The sequence below is a fragment of the Ascaphus truei genome, chromosome 4, assembly GCF_040206685.1.
Source record: "Ascaphus truei isolate aAscTru1 chromosome 4, aAscTru1.hap1, whole genome shotgun sequence".
Classification (NCBI taxonomy): domain Eukaryota; kingdom Metazoa; phylum Chordata; class Amphibia; order Anura; family Ascaphidae; genus Ascaphus; species Ascaphus truei.
Window position 1 is genome coordinate 39,032,365 of NC_134486.1, and position 24,615 is coordinate 39,056,979.

General features: G+C 43.0%; 1 protein-coding gene across 1 annotated transcript in view; it reads right to left on the bottom strand.

Moving 5' to 3' along the window:
* SPATA17 (spermatogenesis associated 17) overlaps positions 1-24,615 on the bottom strand; it is a 296,011-nt gene that overhangs the window by 191,541 nt on the left and 79,855 nt on the right. The window contains exon 5 of the mRNA XM_075595597.1: positions 15,506-15,609. Coding sequence (XP_075451712.1) covers positions 15,506-15,609 — 104 coding nt within the window. The remainder of the gene's footprint in view (positions 1-15,505; positions 15,610-24,615) is intronic.

Sequence of the window (24,615 nt, forward strand, 5' to 3'; positions counted from 1 at the left end):
GAGACTTAAGAGGAAGTGTTCCACTGCTGCCACATTCAAAACCAGAGCTAAAGAATTTAAAACTAAATTCCAAAATCGAGGATATTCTATATCCCAAATTAACAAAGGGTATAATAACTGTTGCAAAGTCACCCGTGAGAGCCTTCTGCAAGTTAGACCAAAGTACAAAGGCAGGAAACAAATTAGGTTTATTAGCACCTACAACCGCCAATGGTCAGATCTCAGGGGTATACTCCAGAAACATTGGGGTACCCTAATGACAGATCCTGAACTCAGGAACACACTTGGCGATCGGGCTAGCCTTACAAGTAGGCGTTCTCCGAATTTAGGAGACAAATTAACACGCAGCCATTATGTGCCTCAAACTAATCCTACCTTCCTGTCCCAACAACGCAAACCGGGCTTCTACAAATGCGGTATGTGTTCTGCATGTAAATACATGCAACAAACATCTACATTTACAAATTCAAACAAAACACATACATACAAGGTTTTATCCTTTATCAATTGTAAAAGCAAGGGAGTCATATACCATCTCGAATGTCCCTGCGGCCTTGTTTACGTCGGCATGACAACACGCAAATTTCGTTTTCGCGTGTTGGAACACATCCGCAACATTAAAAACGCGCAAAAAGACGTAGACGCATGTAAAAAGATTAGCTCGGTTGCACGTCACTTTCTGCGCTGTCATGGGTCCGACTGTGCAGTCCTTTCTGCATTTGCCTTCGACAGGGTCTCTCTTGGTGCCCGTGGCGGCGATCTTGAGAGGGCTCTGTTGAGGAGGGAGTGCAGGTGGATTGTGCAGCTGGGCACCATGATACCACGTGGTCTTAACGATTATCTTGGCTTTGCCATGTTTTTATAAATATTGCCCCTCTGGTTTAAATTGTTCTCTTGCCTTTTGACCTATTTGTCCTCTAATGCATGGTTTTCATCTTTATCCTCCCATATACTTACAATCTGTGAACCAGCACTCCCTGTCCCACACCGAAGACCAGCGACAGAGATATGGAGTACACCTAACCATAAAGAGGAAACACTAATGATGAAGATCTATCTACAGCTATTGTAACTAAGGCATCATGACTAATTACAACCCACTAGGAATATCCACTGAAATTGTTATAACAGTTATGATCCGCTGATCCATCTTGTCATCTACTCTCGTTCTGGACATTACCTGTTCACCTTGCAATTCAGACAAGTGATAACACGTCGCTCCCTCCACATTAAGGAGCACCTATGAGTAACGTTTAATTACCATAATCTCTAATTTGCCTATTTATTAGGCTGAAGATAAGGACATTTCAAACGGATTTTAACTTTTGCAATTAATTTGCTCCCTGTCAGCTCTTCTCAGAGAGAAGTTTTCATCCAGGACTACTGTCGCTTTATCATGCATAAGATATATGGCTGCAAGTATCTTTGAACAACTTTTGGTTTGTTCCAATTCTGTAATACATATTGAAACTCTGCAATTTAGTTTATTTTGGTAGTTTAATGGCTGGAATCTATTCACAAATCTATATATTGACTATAGATATTTACCTTTGCTATTACTTTGCTAATAATGTTTTTTCTGGTTTACCTGCATTTTTGCCATGGCATACCAATGGATTTAGATTGGATGCACTGACACAGGCACTAATACAGACTGCATATACAATTTGAACAACAAAAAAACTTATAAGATCAACTTGAAATATTTCTACTTGTTATTATCTTTATAATAATGATTTTGCTGGTTTTCCAGAATCTCTTCAATTATGTTTAAGTGAGCTCAAAATAGATATGGTGGTACGGGTGCCAATGCACACTGCATGCACATACTACCCTTATATTCTTATCTTACAGCCTCATTCAGACATCCTACCATTGTATATATGATTTACAGTCCCTTGATTTACATGTCAGGTCTGTAATCTGTGGTCTTTTTTACGTTCCCTGACTTTCACCTAAGAGAATCATTTGTATACATAGTTGCTATGACAATCTGACGTCACGACGTACATAGCGCGCTGACGTCACTCGTAATAGCCTCCGCAGCAGTTATTGGCTACAGGACATGAGAATTAGCTGTTTTATTCTTAGAATCGCTTTGTTTACATAACGGCTGCCTCAGGTTTTTAACTTAATTCTACTGTGGATCGCGCATGATATCGCGCACATGCGCGATGACGTCACGCGCGTCACGCAGCTGACAAGCATACATTAATTCAAAGACGGCCACATGATATATACTGGTCAATCAGATGCTTGTAGTCTCAATCAGCAGCCCCAATGACACTGCCTCCCTGACAGATACTTCCCTATCTCTCACGTGATGACGCTTGATGCATCATCACCCCATTTACATAAGGGTTGACCTTAGAGATCCCACATGATCAGTGTAGTCGAATGAGATGTATAATCACAGTAACACAGGCTCTAGGATGCTGCAACATTTGTAAACACTCTCTGCTCATACAGCTGCTTGCAATCCATTTAATTTTGGCGCGATTTTTGTAATTATGATTTTCCCTATAAATGCTAGCTCTTTGCTCCCCTCACCACTCCCAGAAGAAGACAGTTTCTCGTCGAAACGCGTTGGAGTGGGAGTCTTGCTGAGGGGGGCCCCTACCTTTCCTATCTACAACATGGAGTATTGACCTTACTATTTGTGACAATCACCTGCTGAGTGGTAATGTATTTTTGCAACCTGTTACCTTCTATTCCTGTGTACCCTTATCATGTAATTATTGCACCAAATTATATGGCATAATATTCCTTACATGTGGTCACAAGGTCTCAGTATAGGTAGATTGTCACGTAGGTGTGCCTAGATATAGCCACCTACACCCTGTATGTGTCTTGATTTTTTATCTTTATTTGACTCTTGCCTCCATGTCCAACATGTTTAGGTAGTGCTGAGCCCCCCTCTCCTTTTAAATTTCATCCCCTGTTTTAAATCACTTGAATAAAATACCATTTTTGTTACACCTTCATTTATGTCCGTGTGCAATTTAAAGGTTGCTTTCCTCTTGTTGTTTGCATATTTCTATTAACCTTTAGCACCACTGTTCAGTCCTACAAAAATTGACTTATCAGCAGTGTTCAGGACAAAACTCATGTAAGTGTTGAGCGATATCTTTGTGTGTTCCAACGTATATATATATATGTGTGTATATATATATATATATATATATATATATATATATATATATATATGTGTATATATATATATATGTGTGTATATATATATATATATATGTGTGTATATATATATATATATATATATATATATATATATATATATATATATATATATATATATATATATAATACTGAGTTAAGTTATGGTGAGTAAAAAAAGTGACAAAAACCCTCTATATATATATATATATATATATATATATATATATATATATATATATATATATATATATATATATATATATATATATATGCATGTAGACCATATATACATATATATATGCATATATATATATATATATATATATATGTATAACCACTGTATATATATATATATACAGTGGTTGACAAATCACAAAAAAATCTACTCGCCACCTAGTACCAAACGTGTGCTGCTTGGGCCAATATTTACTCGCCCGGGGGTTAAATCCACTCGCCCGGGGCGAGCAAATGTATAGGTTTGTCGAACACTCTGTATATATATATATGTATATATATATACACAGTATATATGTAATGCATGTATATATATATATATACACAGTCAGTATATACACAGTATATATATATATATATATATATATATATATATATATATATATATATATATATATATATATATATATATAAAATACATGTGTGGAGCTGCATGTATGATGTGTGTAATAGGCCCATACATAGTGTATGTTCATGCATTCTGTGTGCATCTGATCTGCATGCGTGTGTTGTATGCATGCCTCATGGATGTGTATGTATATCTTTATAGTGCCTACAGCTGTACTTAGCACTTTACATGGGAAACAATACAGTACAGGGATTTATAGTACAAAAAGTGCAACAAATTAGATCAGACAATAGGATAGGAAATCTCTGCCCCGGAACACTTACAATCTAAGTGATATGATGGGAAACTAACAGACTGCAGGTGAAGGAATAAGTGCAGTAGATGGCAGTCATTGGTAGGACTAACTGTGTGTCTGTGAGAGTAATCATGAGACTAGGCAAATGAAATTCTTCATTTAAAGCTGCAGTACAGTCTTTATTTATTTATTTATTTTTTTACTTCAATAGTTTCATGTGGGCAATCTCTACTTACCTAAAGAACTGCATAGCTGCAGGTCAATTCGTTCTCCATGTATTGATCTGTGAAATTTGGTGACATCATTAGAGCTGGCATATGTTTTTCTTCTGCTTCTGTCACCCAGTGGAAGCTCATGAATATTCATGAGCACTCCTGCACGGACATGTGCAATAGGGAGGGCAGGGCTGACAAAGGGGTGTGCCAGGGCTTGTGACAGGACATGAAGGGGCAGTGCCTTAGCAAATGGTTGTTAAAATAGAATACAAGAAAATTGGTCTTTCAAAGTTGTTTTTTTAAAATGAAATGCTAAAAGTATTTTTTCTTACTACAGAACTGATTTATTAAAAAAAACACACATGCAGGATATTGACTGAACTGCAGCTTTAAGAGGTGACTTTTAAAGTTAGTCTTAAATGCGGGGAGAGAAGGTGCTTGGTGTAAACCGAGTGTGAGGGAGTTCCCCAATTAAGGGGCAGTCAGGAAAAAAGGTTTAAGGCGAGAGACAGCAGTAGAGGTGAAAGGGGTGGAAAGTAGACAATTTAGGGTAGAACGCAGGAGAACAAACAAGGCCATAGCGAGATTTAAAAAAAATGATATGTTGGGAGGAGCAGATGAGAGGAAAGTCTTGAAGGTAAGGAGGAGAGCTTTGTGGGTGATTCAAAACTTGATGGGAAGCCAGGAGAGGGATTTAAAGAGGAGATGAGCAGAGCCTGTTTTGGTAGTAAGTTAAATTATTCTAGCTGCAGAATTTTGGATGGCCTGCAAAGGAGAAAGTTGTGAGGCAGGGAAGCCTATTGGTAGGTAATTTGTTACAATAATCCAGACGGGAGTGGATAAGGGCATGCATTGGAGTTTTAGTAGTAGCGTGATAGAAGAAAGAGCGAATCTTAGCAATATTACGAAAGAAGACAAGACACGTTTTAGCCATGACATGAATGTGAGTGGAGAAGGAAAGGGAAGAGTCAAACATCACTTCTAAGCAACGTGCTTTGGGTTCATATGTGTATCACGTGTGTATCTGGTACAGTATGTGTGTTTATTGTGCATTTGTATGGTGTATGGAGCTTGCTTATTGTATGGTTCATGTGTACGGTTTGTGGGCAGCCTGATTCTAGGACCAGGTTGTTGGGCTTGCCCCGGGGCTAAAATGTACCTCTCTCCCCTCCTCACACTCAATAATCCTCCCCACACCTCAACCACACACGGAGGGGAGGCCTCCAGTGCTGTGCCAATCGCGCAGGTGGAAGTTGGAGCCAACTTCTGGCACCAACCAGCATGCGAGGTGGGGCTTGCAGAGATGGCCAGCCACAGCTGGGGAGAGCTGGGGCCCTAGCAGCTGGAAGTGAATAAGTTGTCCTAGCTCTACCTTCCCTGTCGGCGACCGTGATTGCCGATTATTTAAATGGATCACTTCAACAGCTAACTGTAAGGATCCGCGCTGCGAGTATACCCGCGTCCAGCGCATCCTTACCTTTTTCTCAGGTCATTCGGGCTCCCCGGCGGCATTCCCCGCTCCTGGCTGCTGTCCCTGCACCTCCTGCCCACGTGCGTCAGCCTTACGGGGGCGCGCGCGCACTCTAGCCGCCATTGGTTGGCGCCGGGCGCCTGACCCCGCCCCCACTGACGCGGCACACGCTGCTTGCATGTCGCCGTTCGGGTCCCGTCAGCTCCGCCTCCCCGCTTCTCCCTCCTTACCTTACCCTTCCCCTGTCCGTCCCTCTGCTCCTCCCCTTCTTCTTTCGGCTCCTGGTTCCTCCGGTGCACCTTCCCCATGTTCCGCCTCCTCGGACGTCACGCACATGCCCGGCACGCTCCTTCCCCATCTGCCTTGCCTCTCAGGTCCTCCTTCTCTTTCTGTCCCTTCCCTTGTTCGTTCCCCCCCATTACTCTGACCACTCCCTTTGCCTATAGCAACTCTCCTCTATCTGGGCCTTATCTTGATCACTCCTCTGTCCCTCCCCTCACTCCCATTGGTGTTAAACTTCCACACTCTGCTCTCCTATTAGGTCCCTCTTCAGGCCATTCATCCGTCACTCCCCTTTCTCTGATTGGTCCCAGCCCCCTATATAATCCCTCTTCTCCATTTCCTCTTTGCTCTGCATAGCTTCTGTACCTTGGTGCTGTCTACTGTTGCCTGGCCTCTCTTGTCTTTTCAGTGCTGCCCCTGTCCCTGGAATCTTTGCTGACCTCCCTGGATTTGACCTTTGCCTTGAACTCTACTACGCTGCTCTCTGGAACCCTTTGGACCTTGCTTTGGACTTCTACGCTGCAGACCTCTACAACCCTTGGACACGGCACATGGACAAACTCTAACTCCAACCCCATGGATATCACCTGTGGTGTCCCGCAAGGCTCTGTTCTGGGGCCCCTACTCTTCTCAGTGTTCATTAATGATCTTCCCACAGCTTGTAAGGAAGCCTCAATACACATGTATGCAGATGACACAATCCTATATGCACACAGCCATAGCCTCTCTGACCTTCAACACATACTTCAGTCTGACTTTTTGAGACTCGAAAACTGGATTTCCCAAAACAAACTGTTTTTAAACACTGACAAGACTGTAACAATGGTATTTGGGACCAAGACTAAATTCTTAAAGCTTCCAGCGACTGAGCTCCATATTAGAACCAACCCTAACACCACCCTAACCCCTGTCACTAGTTTTAAATACCTGGGCTTATGGTTTGACTCCCACTTAACATTCGGAATGCACATTGATACCCTGACAACCAAGACCTATGCCAAACTAGGGCTACGTTACAGGAACAAATCCTCCCTAAGTCTCCTGGTCAGAAAGCGTATCGCACAGCAGATGCTAATGCCAATTATTGACTATGGAGACATAGTATATGGCACGGCACTTCAAACCCACCTTAGCAAACCTGACACCCTCTACAATTCAATTTGTCGTTTTGTTCTCCAATGCAACTACAACACACATCACTGCGAAATGCTCAAAGAACTAGATTGGTCATCACTAGAGTCTAGGCGCAAAGTTCACCTTTCCTGTCTTGCCTTTAAATTCTTTATGGGCAAGCTACCCAGCTACCTGAACAAGCTCCTCACCCCTACCACATGCAGCACCTATCACCTGAGATCAGACTCCAAACGACTGTTTATGGTCCCAAGGCTCAACAAAGTATCCGGCCGTTCCTCCTTCTCTTACCGTGCACCCCAAAACTGGAACAACCTACCAGAGACTCTCACATCCACCACCAGTTTAAGTTCTTTCAAATCTAAGGCTGTCTCACATTTTAATCTGGTCTGTAACTGTTTCATTCGCCCATAACATATAGTTTCTTTAACTGTGCATGCAATGTCTTGTATATAATGTATACCCTGTTCATTTATGTAACTGTATTTGTAACCATGTATTATTTGTTTTAACTCTGTGCCCAGGACATACTTGAAAACGAGAGGTAACTCTCAATGTATTACTTCCTGGTAAAATATTTTTTAAATAAATAAATAAATACTTCGCTGCTCTCTCCACTCTACGACCCAGGCTTACGGACAACTGATTACGCTGCCCTCTCCAACCCACGACCCTTGGACTACGGATTTAACCCTTCTACGCCGGAGCTGTCAAGTACGGTATCATTTACATTCTTGTTACCCCGACCACCTACGCTACTACCACACTCCGGCCGTGCCCCCGTTTGCTGCTAGGTGTGTGGTTTTATCCTTTCCACCTCAGTCCCGGGGTCTCGTCTGGCTTGTGGGCAGGCCGAGCGTTACATTATGCAGAGCCCAACAGACCCAGACCCCCGTGAGGTGGAAGATACCTTAACCACCATTTCCAAACACTTTTATTTTTTGGACAACCAAGTTTCCACTCTTAACCAGCAAGTTAATACCCTCTCTCTGCAGATTCCCCAGGGTAGTGTCCCCACGTCTTCCTCCATTGTTTCCCATGAAGGATCAGGTCCCCCTGAATTGCGGATACCTACCCCCAGTAAATACGCGGGAGATCCGCTTGCATGTCGCGGTTTCTTGAACCAGTGAGAAATACATTTGAGCTGTCACCTTCTCGCTTCCCCACGGATCGTACTAAAGTAGCCTACGTGTTCTCCCTCTTCACCGGAGATGCCTTAGCCTGGGCCTCACCTATCTGGGAACTGAAACCCGAACAAACTTACAATTATGTCAATTTCAAAAGAGAATTCCGATTAGTGTTTGACACTCCTGGACGCAGTGATATGGCGGCATCTTCTTTGTTCCATATTTCGCAGGGTCGGAGATCAGTGGCGCGTTACGCTGTGGAGTTCCGGACTATCGCAGCGGAAACGGACTGGAACGAGGGGGCTCTCTCCGCCGCCTTCTGGCAAGGGCTTTCAGAGACCCTAAAGCAGCGGTGCGCAAACTGGGGGGCGCGCCCCCTTGGGGGGGTGCCAAATTATTTAGGGGGGGCGCAGCCTGTGCGGCGAAACCTGGGGGCAGAGCAGAGCAGTGCACGGGCGGGCAGAAGCTCCGTGCTGCTGCTGTTTCCCTGTGCTTGCAGAGGGGGCGGGGCTTCTCTGCACACAGACACAAGCCCTCCTCTTCCTGTCTTTACTCCTCCAGTGTTCAGCAGCATGGGGAACCGAGCATGCAGTACAGTAGTGTGTGTGTGTGTGTGTATATATATGTATAGTGATGTGTGTGTGTGTGTGTGTGTGTATATATATATATATATATATATATATATGTATAGTGATGTGTGTGTGTGTGTATGTGTATATATATGTATAGTGATGTGTGTGTGTGTGTGTATATATATGTATAGTGATATGTGTGTGTGTGTGTGTGTATATGTATAGTGATATGTGTGTGTGTGTGTGTGTGTGTGTGTGTGTGTGTGTGTGTGTGTATATGTATAGTGATGTGTGTGTGTGTGTGTATATGTATAGTGATGTGTGTGTGTGTGTGTGTGTATATGTATAGTGATGTGTGTGTGTGTATATGTATAGTGATGTGTGTGTGTATGTGTGTGTGTGTGTGTGTATGTATAGTGATGTGTGTGTGTGTGTATATGTATAGTGATGTGTGTGTGTGTGTGTGTGTGTACACTGGTGACACACTTTATTCGAGCTCGGCTAGTCCCACGAATTCGGGTATACCCGGGTGTATTGAGGTTTGTGACTGTTTTCTGCCCGAGTGCATTGGGTTATTTTCCAGGCAGGGATTGAAGCATTTTATTCCCGCTGGCTGCAATACTGCACAGTAAATATATATATACTGCATTACAATTCATGAATTTATGCCATCTGGTAGACACGCGAAGCATTGCAGCCTATTAAATCCTAATCATTATCATTTAACAGATCAGCCGCCCGTCAGCCAGGCATGAACCCAGGCTGGGAAGGCAAACACAACGGGGCTTGTCAGAGGTGAGGAGCGGCGCATTCCAGGTATCTGCCAGGTACATACTGGGTATTTGCTCGAATAAAGTGTGTCGGTGCAGTATATGTATAGTGATGTGTGTGTGTGTGTATGTGTGTGTGTGTATATGTATAGTGATGTGTGTGTGTGTGTGTGTGTATGTATAGTGATGTGTGTGTGTGTATATGTATAGTGATGTGTGTGTGTGTGTGTGTGTGTATATGTATAGTGATGTCTGTGTGTGTGTGTGTGTGTGTGTATATATGTATAGTGATGTGTGTGTGTGTGTGTGTGTGTGTGTGTATATATATGTATAGTGATGTGTGTGTGTGTGTGTGTGTGTGTGTGTGTGTGTATATATGTATAGTGATGTGTGTGTGTGTGTGTGTGTGTGTGTGTGTATATATGTATAGTGATGTGTGTGTGTGTGTGTGTGTGTGTGTGTGTGTGTGTGTGTGTGTGTGTATATATGTATAGTGATGTGTGTGTGTGTGTGTGTGTATGTATATATATGCAGTGGTTGACAAATCACCAAAAAATCTACTCGCCACACAAAAAAATCTACTCGCCACCTAGTACCAAACGTGTGCAGCTTGGGCCAATATTTACTCGCCCAGGGGTTAAATCCACTCGCCCGGGGCGAGCAAATGTATAGGTTTGTCGAACACTGTATATATGTATAGTGATGTGTGTGTTTTGTGATTGAATGTGTGGTGTGATTGTGTGTGTGTGTGGTGTGATGAGTGTGTGTTGTGATTGTGTGTGGTGTGGGGGGTGTTTGTGTTGTGATTGAGTGTGTTGTGATTGTGTGTGTTGTGTGGTGTGATATTAGTGTGTGTTGTGATATTAGTGTGTGGGGGGTGTTGTGTGTTGTGATTGTGTGTGGTGTGTCTGTGTTGTGATTGTGTGTGTGTATGGGTGTTGTGATTGAATGCAGCGGTGCACAAACTGGAGGGTGTACGCTCTCCCAAGCTTGGCGCTTGGGGAGACAAACAAAATTGACATTGAAGCATGCTCAGCAGCAGTCAATGCGCACACCCCAGCCACACACAAACACAGAAATAGCCCTGATCCATGCCCCCCACTCGTGCTTGCAAAATTATGCAGGACACCCTGTGCTCATGCTTGGAGAGTTGGTGATGTCACCACTCTCGGCGGCAGCGTGGACGCAGCCTAATTTTGCAAGCGCGAGCTGTTGAAATAAGTATTTAGACATATTTGTATTAACATTGTATATCGCTTAATAAAGGGGGGGGGGTGGGTTTCATGTGATTTTGATTACGTCAGGCAGGGGGGGCCCGAGAAATAAAATGGATGAAAAGGGGGGCTCGGCATAAAAAGTTTGCTCACCCCTGCCCTAAAGGATGGATTGGCGGCTCGTGAGAGGCCATCCTCCCTAGAGGCCCTGATCGCTCTCTGCGTTCGGGTGGATTAAAGACATCTGGAGAGGCGGGCTGAACACCAACGTACTCGTACTGCTTCTTTTCTGTCCTCTAATTCCAGATCTCCTCTTCCTGCACTGCCCGCACTGGAAGCCCCGGAACCCATGCAACTGGGCACACTTCACCTCCCCTCTACGGAGCGGTTACGTCGGAGGAATGAGGGACTCTGCTTCTATTGTGGTTCTCTTGGACATATCCTACCACGCTGTTCTTCGAAGCCGGGAAATGCCAACGCCCAGTGAGGTATGGGGGAGTCTCACTGGGTACCATCTCTGCTTCTTCTCTTCCCTCACAGCGTCTCCCTAAACGTCTCCTATTGTCGGTGCTCCTTAAGCAAGCGAATTTCCAGACCCCTGCTAAGGCCTTCCTTGATTCCGGTTCCGGAGGAAATTTCATAAACCAGGCGTTTGCTACTCAGCATGACATTCCTCTCTGGGAGAAGGCCTTTCCGGTCGGATTAGAGGCGATTGATGGTCGAACCCTGCAGCCAGCCTTTATTACCTTGGAGACACTTCCTCTAGAACTCTCTATGGATGATGGACATTCTGAAGTTATCTCTTTTGATGTCATTAACTCTCCTTCGGTTCATATCATCCTGGGCTTGCCATGGCTGCAATTACACAATCCCATCATCAATTGGATGGCCGAGGTTCCTGTTCTATGGAGATATTGTCAAGTAGAAGTGTCCGCTCCATCCGCAGCGGTATTGGCCGTCCTGGAGACCACGTCCCCACAAGACGTCTCCCTTCCAGACGTCTATTCGGAGTTCCTGGATGTCTTCAGTAAGGTCAAATCCGAGGAGCTTACCCCTCATCACCCTTTCGACTGTCCGATAGACTTAATTCCGGGCGCTCCATTTCCCAAAGCCAGGTCTTATCCCTTGTCTTTGCCTGAGACCGAGGCCATGACCCAGTATATCTCAGAAAACCTTGCTAAGGGCTTCATTCGGAAATCTAGTTCTCCCGCTGGAGCAGGATTCTTTTTTGTAAAGAAGAAGGATGGGACGCTTCATCCCTGCATCGATTTCCGTTGTTTGAACAAAATTACCATAAAAAAATCGTTATCCTTTGCCTCTTATTCCGGAGCTCTTCTATAGACTGCAAGGCGCGACCATTTTCTCCAAACTTGACCTAAGAGGAGCATACAACCTGATTCGCATCCACAGAGGAGATGAATGGAAGACTGCATTCAACACAAGCAGTGGTCATTATGAGTACCTGGTGATGCCGGTCGAGCTGTGCAATGCCCCTGCAGTCTTCCAAGACATTATGAACGAGGTTTTTCGGGACCTATTGAACTCTTGTGTAATTATCTACTTGGACGATATGCTCATTTTTTCTAAGACCCTCGAAGAACACGTTCTTCAGACCAAGATGGTGCTCTCTCGTTTACGGGAGAACAAACTCTATGCCAAGATGGAGAAGTGTGTCTTTAATCAATCCTCTACTACCTTCCTGTGGTACATTGTCTCGGATCAAGGCTTCACCATGGATCCGGAGAAGCTCAATTCCGTAATCGAATGGCCTCAACCTAACTCCTTAAAAACGATTCAGCGTTTCCTCGGCTTCGCAAACTATTACAGGAAGTTCATCGCGGGCTTTTCTACTTTGGTGGCACCCATAACGGCCCTTACCAAAAAAGGGGGCCGATCCGTCCTCATGGCCATTGGAAGCCACCGGGCCTTTGAATCTCTTAAAACAGCCTTTGTCTCAGCTCCGATCCTGCGACATCCCGTCCCCACCCTCCCCCTTTACTTTGGAAGTTGACGCCTCTGACGTAGGAGCAGGTGCGGTTCTCTCTCAAAGGACTGCTCCCGAAGACAAATTACACCCCTGTGGGTTTTTTTCTAAAAAAAATTCTTCTGCAGAAAGAAATTACGACGTGGGGAATAGGGAATTGTTAGCCATTAAGATGGCTTTACAAGAGTGGAGACATCTCCTGCAAGGAACTAAAGAACCCATTTCCATCTTGACGGACCACAAGAATCTATCCTACATTGAAGGCGCTCTTCGCCTTGGTCCTCGTCAAGCTCGTTGGGCCCTGTTCTTTTCTAGGTTTAATTTCACCATCTCTTATATTCCTGGGACTAAGAATATCAAAGCGGATGCACTTTCCCGCCAGTTTATCACTGAGGAGAAGTCTCAAGATATCCCGGAGAATATTCTACCCCCAAGTTGTTTATTGCTGCCGCTTCTTTTGACATTCTAGACAAGATTCTGGAATCCCAGGCTCAGGTTCCCGAAGGGTTGGAAGTTCCTGATGGTCGTCTTTACGCGGCTCCACGTTTTTCATCTCAAAATTCTGGAATGGGGCCATTCCTCCAGATCTGCTGGCCATCCCGGCTTTAAGAAGACCAATGATTTAATTCGGCAAACCTCCTGGTGGCCCAACATGTCAAAGGATATCAGAGCTTTCACCTCTTCGTGCCCAGTCTGTACACGAAATAAATCTGTCCGTCAAAAACCTTCCGGTCTTCTTCAACCCCTTCCGGTACCAGATCGTCCGTGGAGTCACATTTCTATGGACTTCATCGTGGATCTTCCCCCATCTAATGGCATGACTACCATTCTTGTAATTGTCGACAGATTCTCTAAGTAAGCTCATTTTTTTCCCCTCAAGGGTCTCCCCAATTCCAGTACCTTGGTCGACATTTTTGTAAAGGAAATCTTCCGTATTCATGGTGTCCCGTGGTCCATTGTTTCTGATCGGGGTACGCAATTTGTTTCTAAATTCTGGCGTGCATTTTCCCAGAGGTTGGGCATTACCCTTCTTTTTTCCTCAGGCTACCATCCCCAAATAAATGGGCAGACCGAACGTATGAATCAATCCCTGGAACAGTATTTACGTTGTTTTTCTTCGGACTCTCAGGATAATTGGGTTGAGTTACTCCCTTGGGCTGAATTCGCGATCAACTCGCTTAAGAACGAGTCTACCCAAGAGTCACAGTTTTTTATCAACTACGGATTTCACCCTACTCGTCTTCCCATGCATCCTTCCAGGTCCGGATTCCGGCAGCAGATGAGAGGGTATCTTCCTTACAGGAGTCATGGAAAAGGATTCAAGCAGTGCTTCAAAAATTCGTGTTAAGGAAAAAGAAACAAGCAGATAGGCTCCGTCAGGAGGGCCATAAGTTCATCCCTGGAGAGAAGGTCTGGCTTTCTTCAAAAAATATCAAATTGAAGGCCCCAACCCCTAAATTGTCTCCCAGGTTCCTGGGCCCTTTTTCTATTCTGAAACAGATTAACCCTGTGGCCTATCAACTCCAACTGCCTCCATCTATGAAGATTTCACCCGTCTTCCATGTTTCCCTTTTGAAACCTTTTATTCAAGGCAAACGGTTCGCTCACCCCTCCCTTCGACCTCCTCCTCCCATTGTAGTACCTGGACAACAGGACTTTGAAATACAATCTATTATTGATTCTCGCATCTCCAGGGGCAAACTTCAATTTTTGGTTCACTGGAAGGGATACGGACCTCAGGATCGATGATGGGTTTCACATTCGGATGTTCATGCTCCTTCTGTACTCAGACGTTTCCACCAAAAATTTCCCCTCAAACCATGGTTGGTTCGTCCGGAGTCCGACCCTCGAGCGGGGGGTACCTGGACCACCTACGCTACTACCACACTCCGGCCGTGCCCCCGTTTGCTGCTAGGTGTGTGGTTTTACCCTTTCCACCTCAGTCCCGGGGTCTCGTCTGGCTTGTGGGCAGGCCGAGCATTACACTAACTAAACAGTGTGCAACTTAGGGAATCTGTTCATAATCATGAACAGAAAACTTGAGAAGTTTAGAAAGCATCATATTACAGAAACAAGGAAATATATGGAATGGTGGGTAGTGTAGATTGGTGAATCACCAATCAAACCTCTACACTACATGCTCTGGTACTGAGTTTCTTGGTTCGCATTAGAAAAAAAAATGAAATAAATACATAGAAACCTTTCAATCTGCAGATTCTAAAGACAGTCTTAGTGGCAGGAAGCAGTTTACCATTGTTCAGGAACAATACAGCTCTGACTCTGAAACCGTCCAGAGTCTAACTCCCGGAAACTGATAAATCTCTGGGGAACTCTTGTGGACAGAAAATGCTGTAACCTTGATAAAGTTATGAGTGAGCCAATGACAGGAAACATTGCAATTTATCATGTTTATAAAAACTTGATCATGCACTAAAAGGGAGTGAAAGTAAAAGCAATGTGTTGAGGTCAGTTTAGTCAGCTTTTAATGGAATTCCTATAATGAAAGGTTCTTAAGCAGCACAATCATTGCAGATCTTCTACAAGCAAAACATTGATTATGATTGATTATGAAAAGAGCTAAAAAGGTGGAATATGCATTATCATCTTACGAGTGAAGAACAAGCTGTTTTCAGGTGAAATAATAAAATGAGTTATGAGATTTTTCTATATTTATCATACGTCCTTACCTGACAATGTTATTTTTCATGGCCACACCTTCCAAATACTTCTTCAAGGCATAGTAATTATGAATGTGTGTACGGACATAGTAGCCCCGCCATCTTTTCTGAATCTTAAAAAAAAAGAAAGAATAAAAAGTTGCTTGATCACCCGAATTAAAACATACTAAAATGTATCAGGGCGAATGTGCAAACTGAAATATTCAACTTTACTTGAGCAGATTTAAGTATTATGACAATTTCTTTAACCCTATGGGGGTTATTCATTAAACTATGATAGTGCCCCGATTGGCACTATCTCATGGAAACTCCCATTGGAGTCAATTGGAATTTCCATGCAATAGTTCCCCAATCTGCATTATTGCTGTTGAATTAATTACTCAGTATGTGCCTGAAAGTCAGCGGCAGCCTTTTTTTTAGGTCAAATGATCTAGTGTAGCAATCTTCCCTCTGGCGTCAGCAGTGCTGTAGTGGAGGGTATACAGCGGTATAAGCTGTACCCTCCCTGGAGGGTATATGGCAGCATAAGCTATACCCTGTGCTTTACATTAAAGCAGAAAGTATACCTAATGCAGAGACGGAACAAAGAGGGGGCAGCTGCCTCGTGTGTGGGTGCGCTCAGAGGGTGGCGGAGGAGGAGGGAATGTGACATCAGCTGAGGAGGGAGCTCAATGTCGGTGGTGGCTGAAGCGGAGAAGGGCGGCAGATGATACTGCGGCAGAGGAGGGGTGGGGCAGAGCCAACTTGAGTGGTTCGACACGGAAGTCACTCACAACTTCCGGTGTATGCCACCAGGACAGACCCCATCCCCCTGCCTCACGTGAAGGAGCTTGGGGGGGAGGGTAGTGAGAGAGACTGGGGGGTGGAGGTGAAAGGGGAGATGAGAAACTGGTGGAGGGAAGGGAGATGAGAGACTGGTGGGGTGAGGAGGTGGAGAGAGACTGGCGGGGGGAGTGATAGAGACTGGTGGTGGCAGGGAAGAGAGAGATTGGTGGGGTGTAAGGGAGAGAATGGTAGGGAGAAAGGGGTAAGAGAGGGAGAGATTAAGTGTGAGAGAAACACGAGTCCCATCAACATATGGTGGGGCGGGGATGTGTGTGTGTGGTGTGAGGAAGAGAGGTGAGGGAGTGAGAGGGGGGAAGAGAGAGAGAAGGGGGTAGAGAGAGAGAGATGGTGTGTAGAGGTGGGGGAGTGAGAGAGGAAGGTGGGGGGAAGAGAGATAGAGAGAGGGGAAGGAGAGGATGAGGTCGCAGAGTATAAGGGAGATAGAAATAGAGGGGGTGATCCCGAGGAGGTGTGTGAGAGGGGGTTGCTCGCAAGGGCGCTGACACGGGGACCTTGATGGTAACTAGATTTATTTAGCATTTTTAATTTGGGGACCTTTTAAACAAATGTGAACCTTCAGGTAGTGTGATTCAGTATACCCTCTTTTTTTTACGACTACAGCACTGGGCGTCAGGACCAGAGGAGTAGGTCCATCTCCTTCTCTTTTCCGATCACAATCTCAGCTCACTGAGAGCTGAAGTCATGATCATTCTTACAAACAAGCAAAACATCAATGATGTTGGGGGAACATCATAAATCCCCCTGGGTGCCATATAATATGATGCTGACCTAACGTCATAGGGCATTCGGACTTAAATAACTTAATATAATTCTAAAATGTATTAATGATTGGAAGAAAGAAAAAGCAACATTTAATAACAGAATTAGGAAAAATGTTCCCTATCCACACAGGACTTACATCAATAGTAGAATTGCACCAATGCAACAAAACAAGAGACATACACTCAAGAATATCATTGCACCGGATATGTCTGTTGCAGATGTTATTAAAAATGCAAAACAAAATACATTTTAAAAACTGAAATAAAGTCCTGTTTGATCTCTCACCCTGTGACCCATTTTCACAATGCACTTTGAACAAAATTACGGTGCTTCAGAGGTTAAATTGCCATTGGTGCTATCTGTATATACCTACTGTAGGTGTTTTTCTATAGTTTTCTATCATTCTTCCTGGAACACATATGGTTAAACTAGCTATGTACTGTACATATGGCATGGATGCACAATATTGAATCAGCATCAATTGTGTATGTATGAAGCTTGTTAATCTTGTCCTTTACATTTGCAAATCTCTTAGGAGCAGAGGTTAATGCCAGCTCAGACATGGTAGATTTGTTGAGGTTAACAGAAAAGAAAGCTGCACCAGTTATAGTCACTCAATACATCTTATTATAATATTATAATGTAACTCCTCCTAGGCCAACTATCTAATACTCGTGCTAGGGGAGCAAAATTAAAGTACTTTGATGCATAACGCAAAGTGACACAATAAAAATGACACCATTTCCTCCTGTTTTGGGAGTAATGCTTCAGTTTGCGAATTTGATAGCAAAAGTAAAATACTCATAGGTGTGTTTATATGTCTTCCCCAGGTCCCCAAACCTGCTTTATTCACTGATTTGTCATATGCTATTCAGTGATTTAAGCTGCATGCAAGAATTCTGATGAAGTGAGTACTTTTGGGCAGGAAGGACGCTGCTGGAGTTACCAGGCAATTTGTGACGATGCTGGAGTGGGTGGGACATACAGTATGACGTGGCAGTGCTCAGGGGTGAGCGAAATGGTGCAAGGAAGGAACGAGCATGGTGACATCTGCCCACGCTGATGCAGGGGTATTTCCTGCTTTTCATGTGGGTGCAATACCAGCTTTTTTTGAGATAAATGTTTTAATTTAATAATTGGAAGTCTGTCTTTAAGATAAGAATTGAAAGATTCTTCCTAGAGACATGCAAATGAATGGGTGTCTCACTTTTAGCATCCTATCAACTCGATTGGATGAATTTGCTAGAGATTTGGCTGCTGCATTAATCCTGATATGGCTAAGCCTGTGCCAAGGAATATACTGAATAACTGTAGTGGACTTACAACTATTTAGTTATTTTGGACAGTTTGAGCTTGGTCACTGATCTGCAATGTGTAGATGGTAGTGGTTGCAACCAAACACAAAAAGGTAAGGATGGGTAAAATGTGACAAAAGCTCTCCACTGTACAAAATACAGCATAAAACGCCCATGAGTGTGCTTGTACTATAAATATAATATGCCGTTTTGTTCTCTAATGCAACTACAACACACATCACTGCGAAATGCTCAAAGAACTAGACTGGTCATCACTTCAGTCTAGGCGCAAAGTTCACCTTTCCGGTCTTGCCTTCAAATACTTTCTGGTCAAGTTACCCATCTATCTGAACAAGCTCCTTACCCTTACCACATACAGCACTTATCATCTGAGATCTTACTCCAAAAACTGTTCATGGTCCCAAGGCTCAACAAAGTATCCGGCCGCTCCTCTTTCTCTTACCGTGCACTCCAAAACTGGAACAACCTACAGGAGATTCTCACATCCACCACCAGTTTAAGTTCTTTCAAAACCAAAGCTGTTGCACATTTTAATCTGGTCTGTAACTGTCACATACGCCCATAATATATATTATCTATAAGCAGTGGTCGACAAATCACCAAAAAATCTACTCGCCGAACAAAAAAATCTACTCGCCACCTAGTACCACACGTGTGCTGCTTGGGCCAATAGGAGCTTGCCACGATGTTAAATCCACTCGCCCGGGGCGTGCAAATGTATAGGTTTGTCGAACACTGTCTATAAGTATGCATACAATTTCTTGTATATAATGTATACTCTGTTCACTTATGTAGCTGTATTTGTAACCATATATTATTTGTCATTTTAACTCCTATGCTCAGGACATACTTGAAAACGAGAGGTAACTCTCAATGTATTACTTCCTGGTAAAATATTTTATAAATAAATTTAAAAAAAAAAATATTTTTATATATATACATACACAGTTGTGTGAAAAAGAAGTACACCCTTTCTTTGAATTCTATGGTTTTACATATCAGGACATAATAACAATCATCTGTTCCTTAGCAGGTCTAAAAATAAGGTAAATACAACCTCCGATGAACAACAACACATGACTTATTACACTGTCATGATTTATTTAACAAAAATAAAGCCAAAATGGAGTAGCCATGTGTGAAAAACTAAGTATACCTTATGATTCAATAGCTTGTAGAACCACCTTTAGCAGCAATAACTTGAAGTAATCGTTTTCTGTATGACTTTATCAGTCTCACATCGTTGTAGAGGAATTTTGTCCCACTCTTCTCTACAACGTTGCTTCAGTTCATTGAGGTTTGTGGGCATTTGTTTATGCACAGCTCTCTTAAGGTCCAGCCACAGCATTTCAATTGGGTAGACATCTGGACTTTGACTGGGTCATTGCAACACCTTGATTCATTTCTTTTTCAGCCATTCTGTTGTAGAGTTGCTGGTGTGCTTGGGATCATTGCCCTGTTGCCTGACCCAATTTCGGCCAAGCTTTATCTGTCGGACAGATGGCCTCACATTTGACTCTAGAATACTTTGGTATACAGAGGAGTTCATGGTCGCATGACTGCAAGGTTCCCAGGTCCTGCGGCTGCAAAACAAGCCCAAATCATCACCCCTCCACCACGGTGCTTGACAGTTGGTATGATGTGTTTGTGCTGATATGCTGTGTTTGGTTTTCGCCAAACGTGGCGCTGTGCATTATGGCCAAACATCTCCACTTTGGTCTCGTCTGTCCAAAGGACATTGTTCCAAAAGTCTTGTGGTTTGTTCAGATGCAACTTTGCAAACCTAAGCCATGCTGCCATGTTCTTTTTAGAGAGAAGAGGCTTTCTCCTAGCAACCCTTCCAAACAAACCATACTTGTTCAGTATTTTTCTAATTGTACTGTCATGAACTTTAACATTTAACATGCTAACTAAGGCCTGTAGAGCCTGAGATATAACTCTTGTTTTTTTGCAATTTCTGAGCATTGCAAGGTCTGACCTTGGAGTGAATTTGATGGGATGTTCACTCCTGGGAAGATTGGCAACTGTCTTGAATGTTTTCCACTTTTGAATAATCTTTCTCACTGTAGAATGATGGACTTTAAATTGTTTGGAAATGGCCTTATAACCCTTCCCAGATTGATGGGCAGCAACAATTGCTTCTCAAAGATCATGTCTTTCCTCCTTGGCATTGTGTTAACACACACCTGAATTCTCCAGACCAGCAAACTGCTAAAACTTCGGCTTTTATAGAGGTGGTCACACTTGCTGATGATCAATTAATCAAGGGAATTTAGCAGCACTTGTCTGCTACTTAGCATTTTAATTCCAATGGAAGCAGTAAGGGTGTACTTAGTTTTTCACACACAGCTTCTCCATGTTGGCTTTATTTTTGTTAAATAAATCACGGTGTAATATGTCATGTGTTGTTGTTCATCTGAGGTTGTATATACCTAATTTTAAGACGTGCTAAGGAACAGATGATTGTTATTATGTCCTGATATGTAACTACTGCCATCTATTGCTACTAATCTGCTTTTCCTCCTGGCAGTAAGTCCTGGTACAAGCAGGCCTTGCCAGTAGTTATCATGGGATTTTTCCCCTCGTTGGTGCTGCACTTGAGTGACAGTGGGAGGCGGTGGCATCAGGCCTGAGCATGTCTAATCATGGATCATGGGACAGACCTGGTGCCCTCCTCCTACAGTAGCTGTACTTAAGGGCAGTGCCGTCCAAAATTTAGCAGTGCCTCTAACTACTTGAGGGGGCAGGTCACACAGCCAAGAGCCTGATTATTAGGCTTTCTCTGGTCCTCTTCCCTCCGGGGGAGAGTGAGTGTGTGCCATACCTCTGATCCTGCTAGAGGGGCATGGAAGAGCTGGGACTGCTGCGGGTGCCCTTGGCATGTAGTGAAGGTCCAGGGACCATCCTTCAGTGAGTAACTGACAGTTGCTGGATTGGGCAGAACCCTGCCATGTACTGTGCTGCACAGAGTGAGACAATACATTGTTCCTGTTTGCATACTGTATACCTCCTGCCTGGTGTGTGATCTTACTTGGAGAAGAGGGAATAATTCTACCATAGGAGATCGCCTCCATTCATCTTGGAGCCTGCGGCAGATGGATGCGCTGTACTGCTAGAGAACCATGTGGGTAATGTACCCAAGAAACCTGATCCCATGTCCCCACTACCATCAGCGGACAGCTCAGCCCTCCTGTTACCAGCAGATATCATGCACCACACATTTAGTAATGGCCAAATCTCCCACCGGGTGGGGGAAACAACATTACATATGCATGTATTTTCTCCCATTTTTCATCCAGATATATAATGGGCATCTGGGTTTGCTTAAACATACTCTGTTTTCACTCAGTGTTGAAGTGAACACTGTTTCTTATTTTATCTCTTTTGTACTTTGTTTACAATAATTATTACATTAGTTTAATTGGATATGTTTTAGACTGTAACAGCTGTTTTTATTAAGTTTGTAGTTAACCTTTTTTGTTCAGCCAATTCCTGGTAACACTCCTATTTCCATGATGCCATTAAGTGATATTTTTTCTGTCAAGTTGGCATTGCCTTGCAAAAGGAACAGGACATGGTTTGGGGTGTTAAGTCCTGGTAAAGGTATTAACTGGTAAGGCATGTTTTAATACCTTTGGCTTCTGTTTTACAGCTTTTCCCTTGAGTTTGCTGTGTGGTGTCGCCGGCTTGTGAGACCAGTAATGGCATCAAACTTTTATCTAATACTGTACAAGGGGCAAGGCCAAGTTGTATATTCTCTAGCCTCCCCTATTTGGTTGGCAGTATTATCAGTATATTTAGAAAGTGTTTGTACCCTTAGTAGCTGTGATACCGGATGATACTGGGCTACCCAACATAACACAGCTGTTCTGTCAAACGTACGGTATGTATAACATTTGTTCTACAAAAGTGCTATGTTTAATGAGTTAAATGTAAGTAATTGACTGCTTTAGAAAAAAAATCTGAGAAGTATTTTAAATAATTTCTTTCACTTTCATAGTTAATTAGATGAGTTTATCACAGTAAGCACTGTATCTGATTATAATGAATTACATAGTCTAAAGAAAATAAAGAGACATTCATTTTTCACAGGAATGAAATGAGTAAAAGTTTCACTTAAAGGGTGATTGATTCTTTCTAACCAAGCAAACGACATTGATACGTTAAGAAACTTTTAGCTTGCTGTATAGCACTGCACCTTTAATTACATTCACTATAATCCAAAACCCATTCCAATATAGCAAATTTTCTCCAGTCTGTCTTTCTTTGTCCATATTAAGTCAATCACTATTAGGAATTAGCACATCTAATATAGAAAGAAAAGAAAAAACCTTGCAGAAAATGCATATAAATATTAGCAACACCCCTTGTCCTTGCCTTGGATATCGTCCCTTTATGATCAATGTACAATATTTTTGGCTTCTTCCACTGATGACCATTCTGTCAAGTTTTAGTGGATATCTGAATATTCAATAAGATTATCTCGGATACAATTTGTAGATTCACTTTAAATATCTAAGAATGTGATGATACATTTTCAATTATTTTGCATAAAATTGACAAGATACCTACAGGGATGACATTGCACAAATTTGTAGGGTAGTATATATGCTTAGAGCAGCAATCCGCTATTCACCATTAAAAAATAATGTCTTCTTTCTTTTTACTATTGCAAAATCTTTTTGCTGCGGTTTAAAAAAAACAACCCCACCCTTTATAATTCTGGAGATAACAGTAGTCTATAATTTGCCTCTGAGGGAAAATAAAATGGCCTCTGCCATTCACACCAGAAGTTGCCATGGTAACAGCCGATGCCAATGAAGGCAAAAACTTAGCATACCATTTAGATTTCCAAAAATTAAAAGTTAGAACTAGATCAGCATTACATTAATTATCAGGTTATGTTATGACTTAATTTTTGTTTTAAGGGGGGAATTGCTGCTTTAAATTAGCAGGATATAAAACAAATATAGTGAAGAAAATGGAGAAATGAGATGCACCACCAATGATGACATACAGAGAAGGCAACCGTAGACTTCCTTCTGACCTGCAGAACTATCAGCAATACTCCCAACAAAAGCATGTGAGTGGTTTGCCATCGTTAAGAATTGTGTTTGGACTATTTGCAATACAAGGCTGTGTTAAGAATTGTATATATGGAAGAAGAAATCTTTGATGCTGTTATTCCTGGGTGCTGTGCTTTTTTCTATTATGAAAGACCCAGGTAGGCGCTATCTTCTACACACAAGCCACATTATTCATTTTAAAATGTTAATTTAACAAGGAAATCTTTTTTATTTTTCAATATATAAAAAATCCGTACATGTGACTTATCCTCTACAGAGCCTCATATTCAGTGGTGGATTTAAAAATCTGCCGCCCCCTGGCAATTAGCTGTGGCGGCCGCTTCCTTGCTGCCGCCCTCCTTCTTTCGAATTGTAGCGTCAAATGATGTGAGAGTGTGAATTTGGCGGGTGGGACAAACCTTCAGACGTCTATAACGACTTGATCAAGCTCAAAAAGAGGGAAGTGGACTTCTATCTTCATGCTGTAATACTATCACACTACCATAAGAAGAAGATTCTCCGTCGCGGGTGCAGGATTAAGAATCAGCCAACCTTTGGCAGAAGTGACCTCGACTTCTGTAAAAAGTGGATTGGCATTCAGAACAAGTGCTCTTTCGATTGAACAATACTGGACATAGAGCAATCCAGTAAAGAGCTTACCAGAATTAAGAAAGAGATAGACGTGATACAGGCTAAGCACGGACATATACTGGACACTGATACTACTACCAATTGGACGGACAAAATTCAGAGACATACCGCAGCAGCCTGATTAAATATAAAAGAGAGATAAACTCAAGCAAGTTACTGCGGATAATAAGGAACAATGGGTCAACACATGGCTATTGGGACTAAACGAAATTACACAGGGACGACCCGGTCAAAGGAGGTATTACTCACAATCCAGGAAGGCAGCAATCGCAGGTGCAAACTACAACACAAGCGACACGGACCTATCAGATTCCCAAGAAAACATAATCACGGAACCTTTTTTAGGTCAAGCCACGGGCAGACAGCAGAAATCCCCGTTACCCGACTCCGATGTCGGGGAACAGTCAGGAGAGGCGGTAGGAAACCAAAATTTCCTGCCAAGGCAAACCAAAGCCAAGGCAGTGAGGGGAGTGAAGGG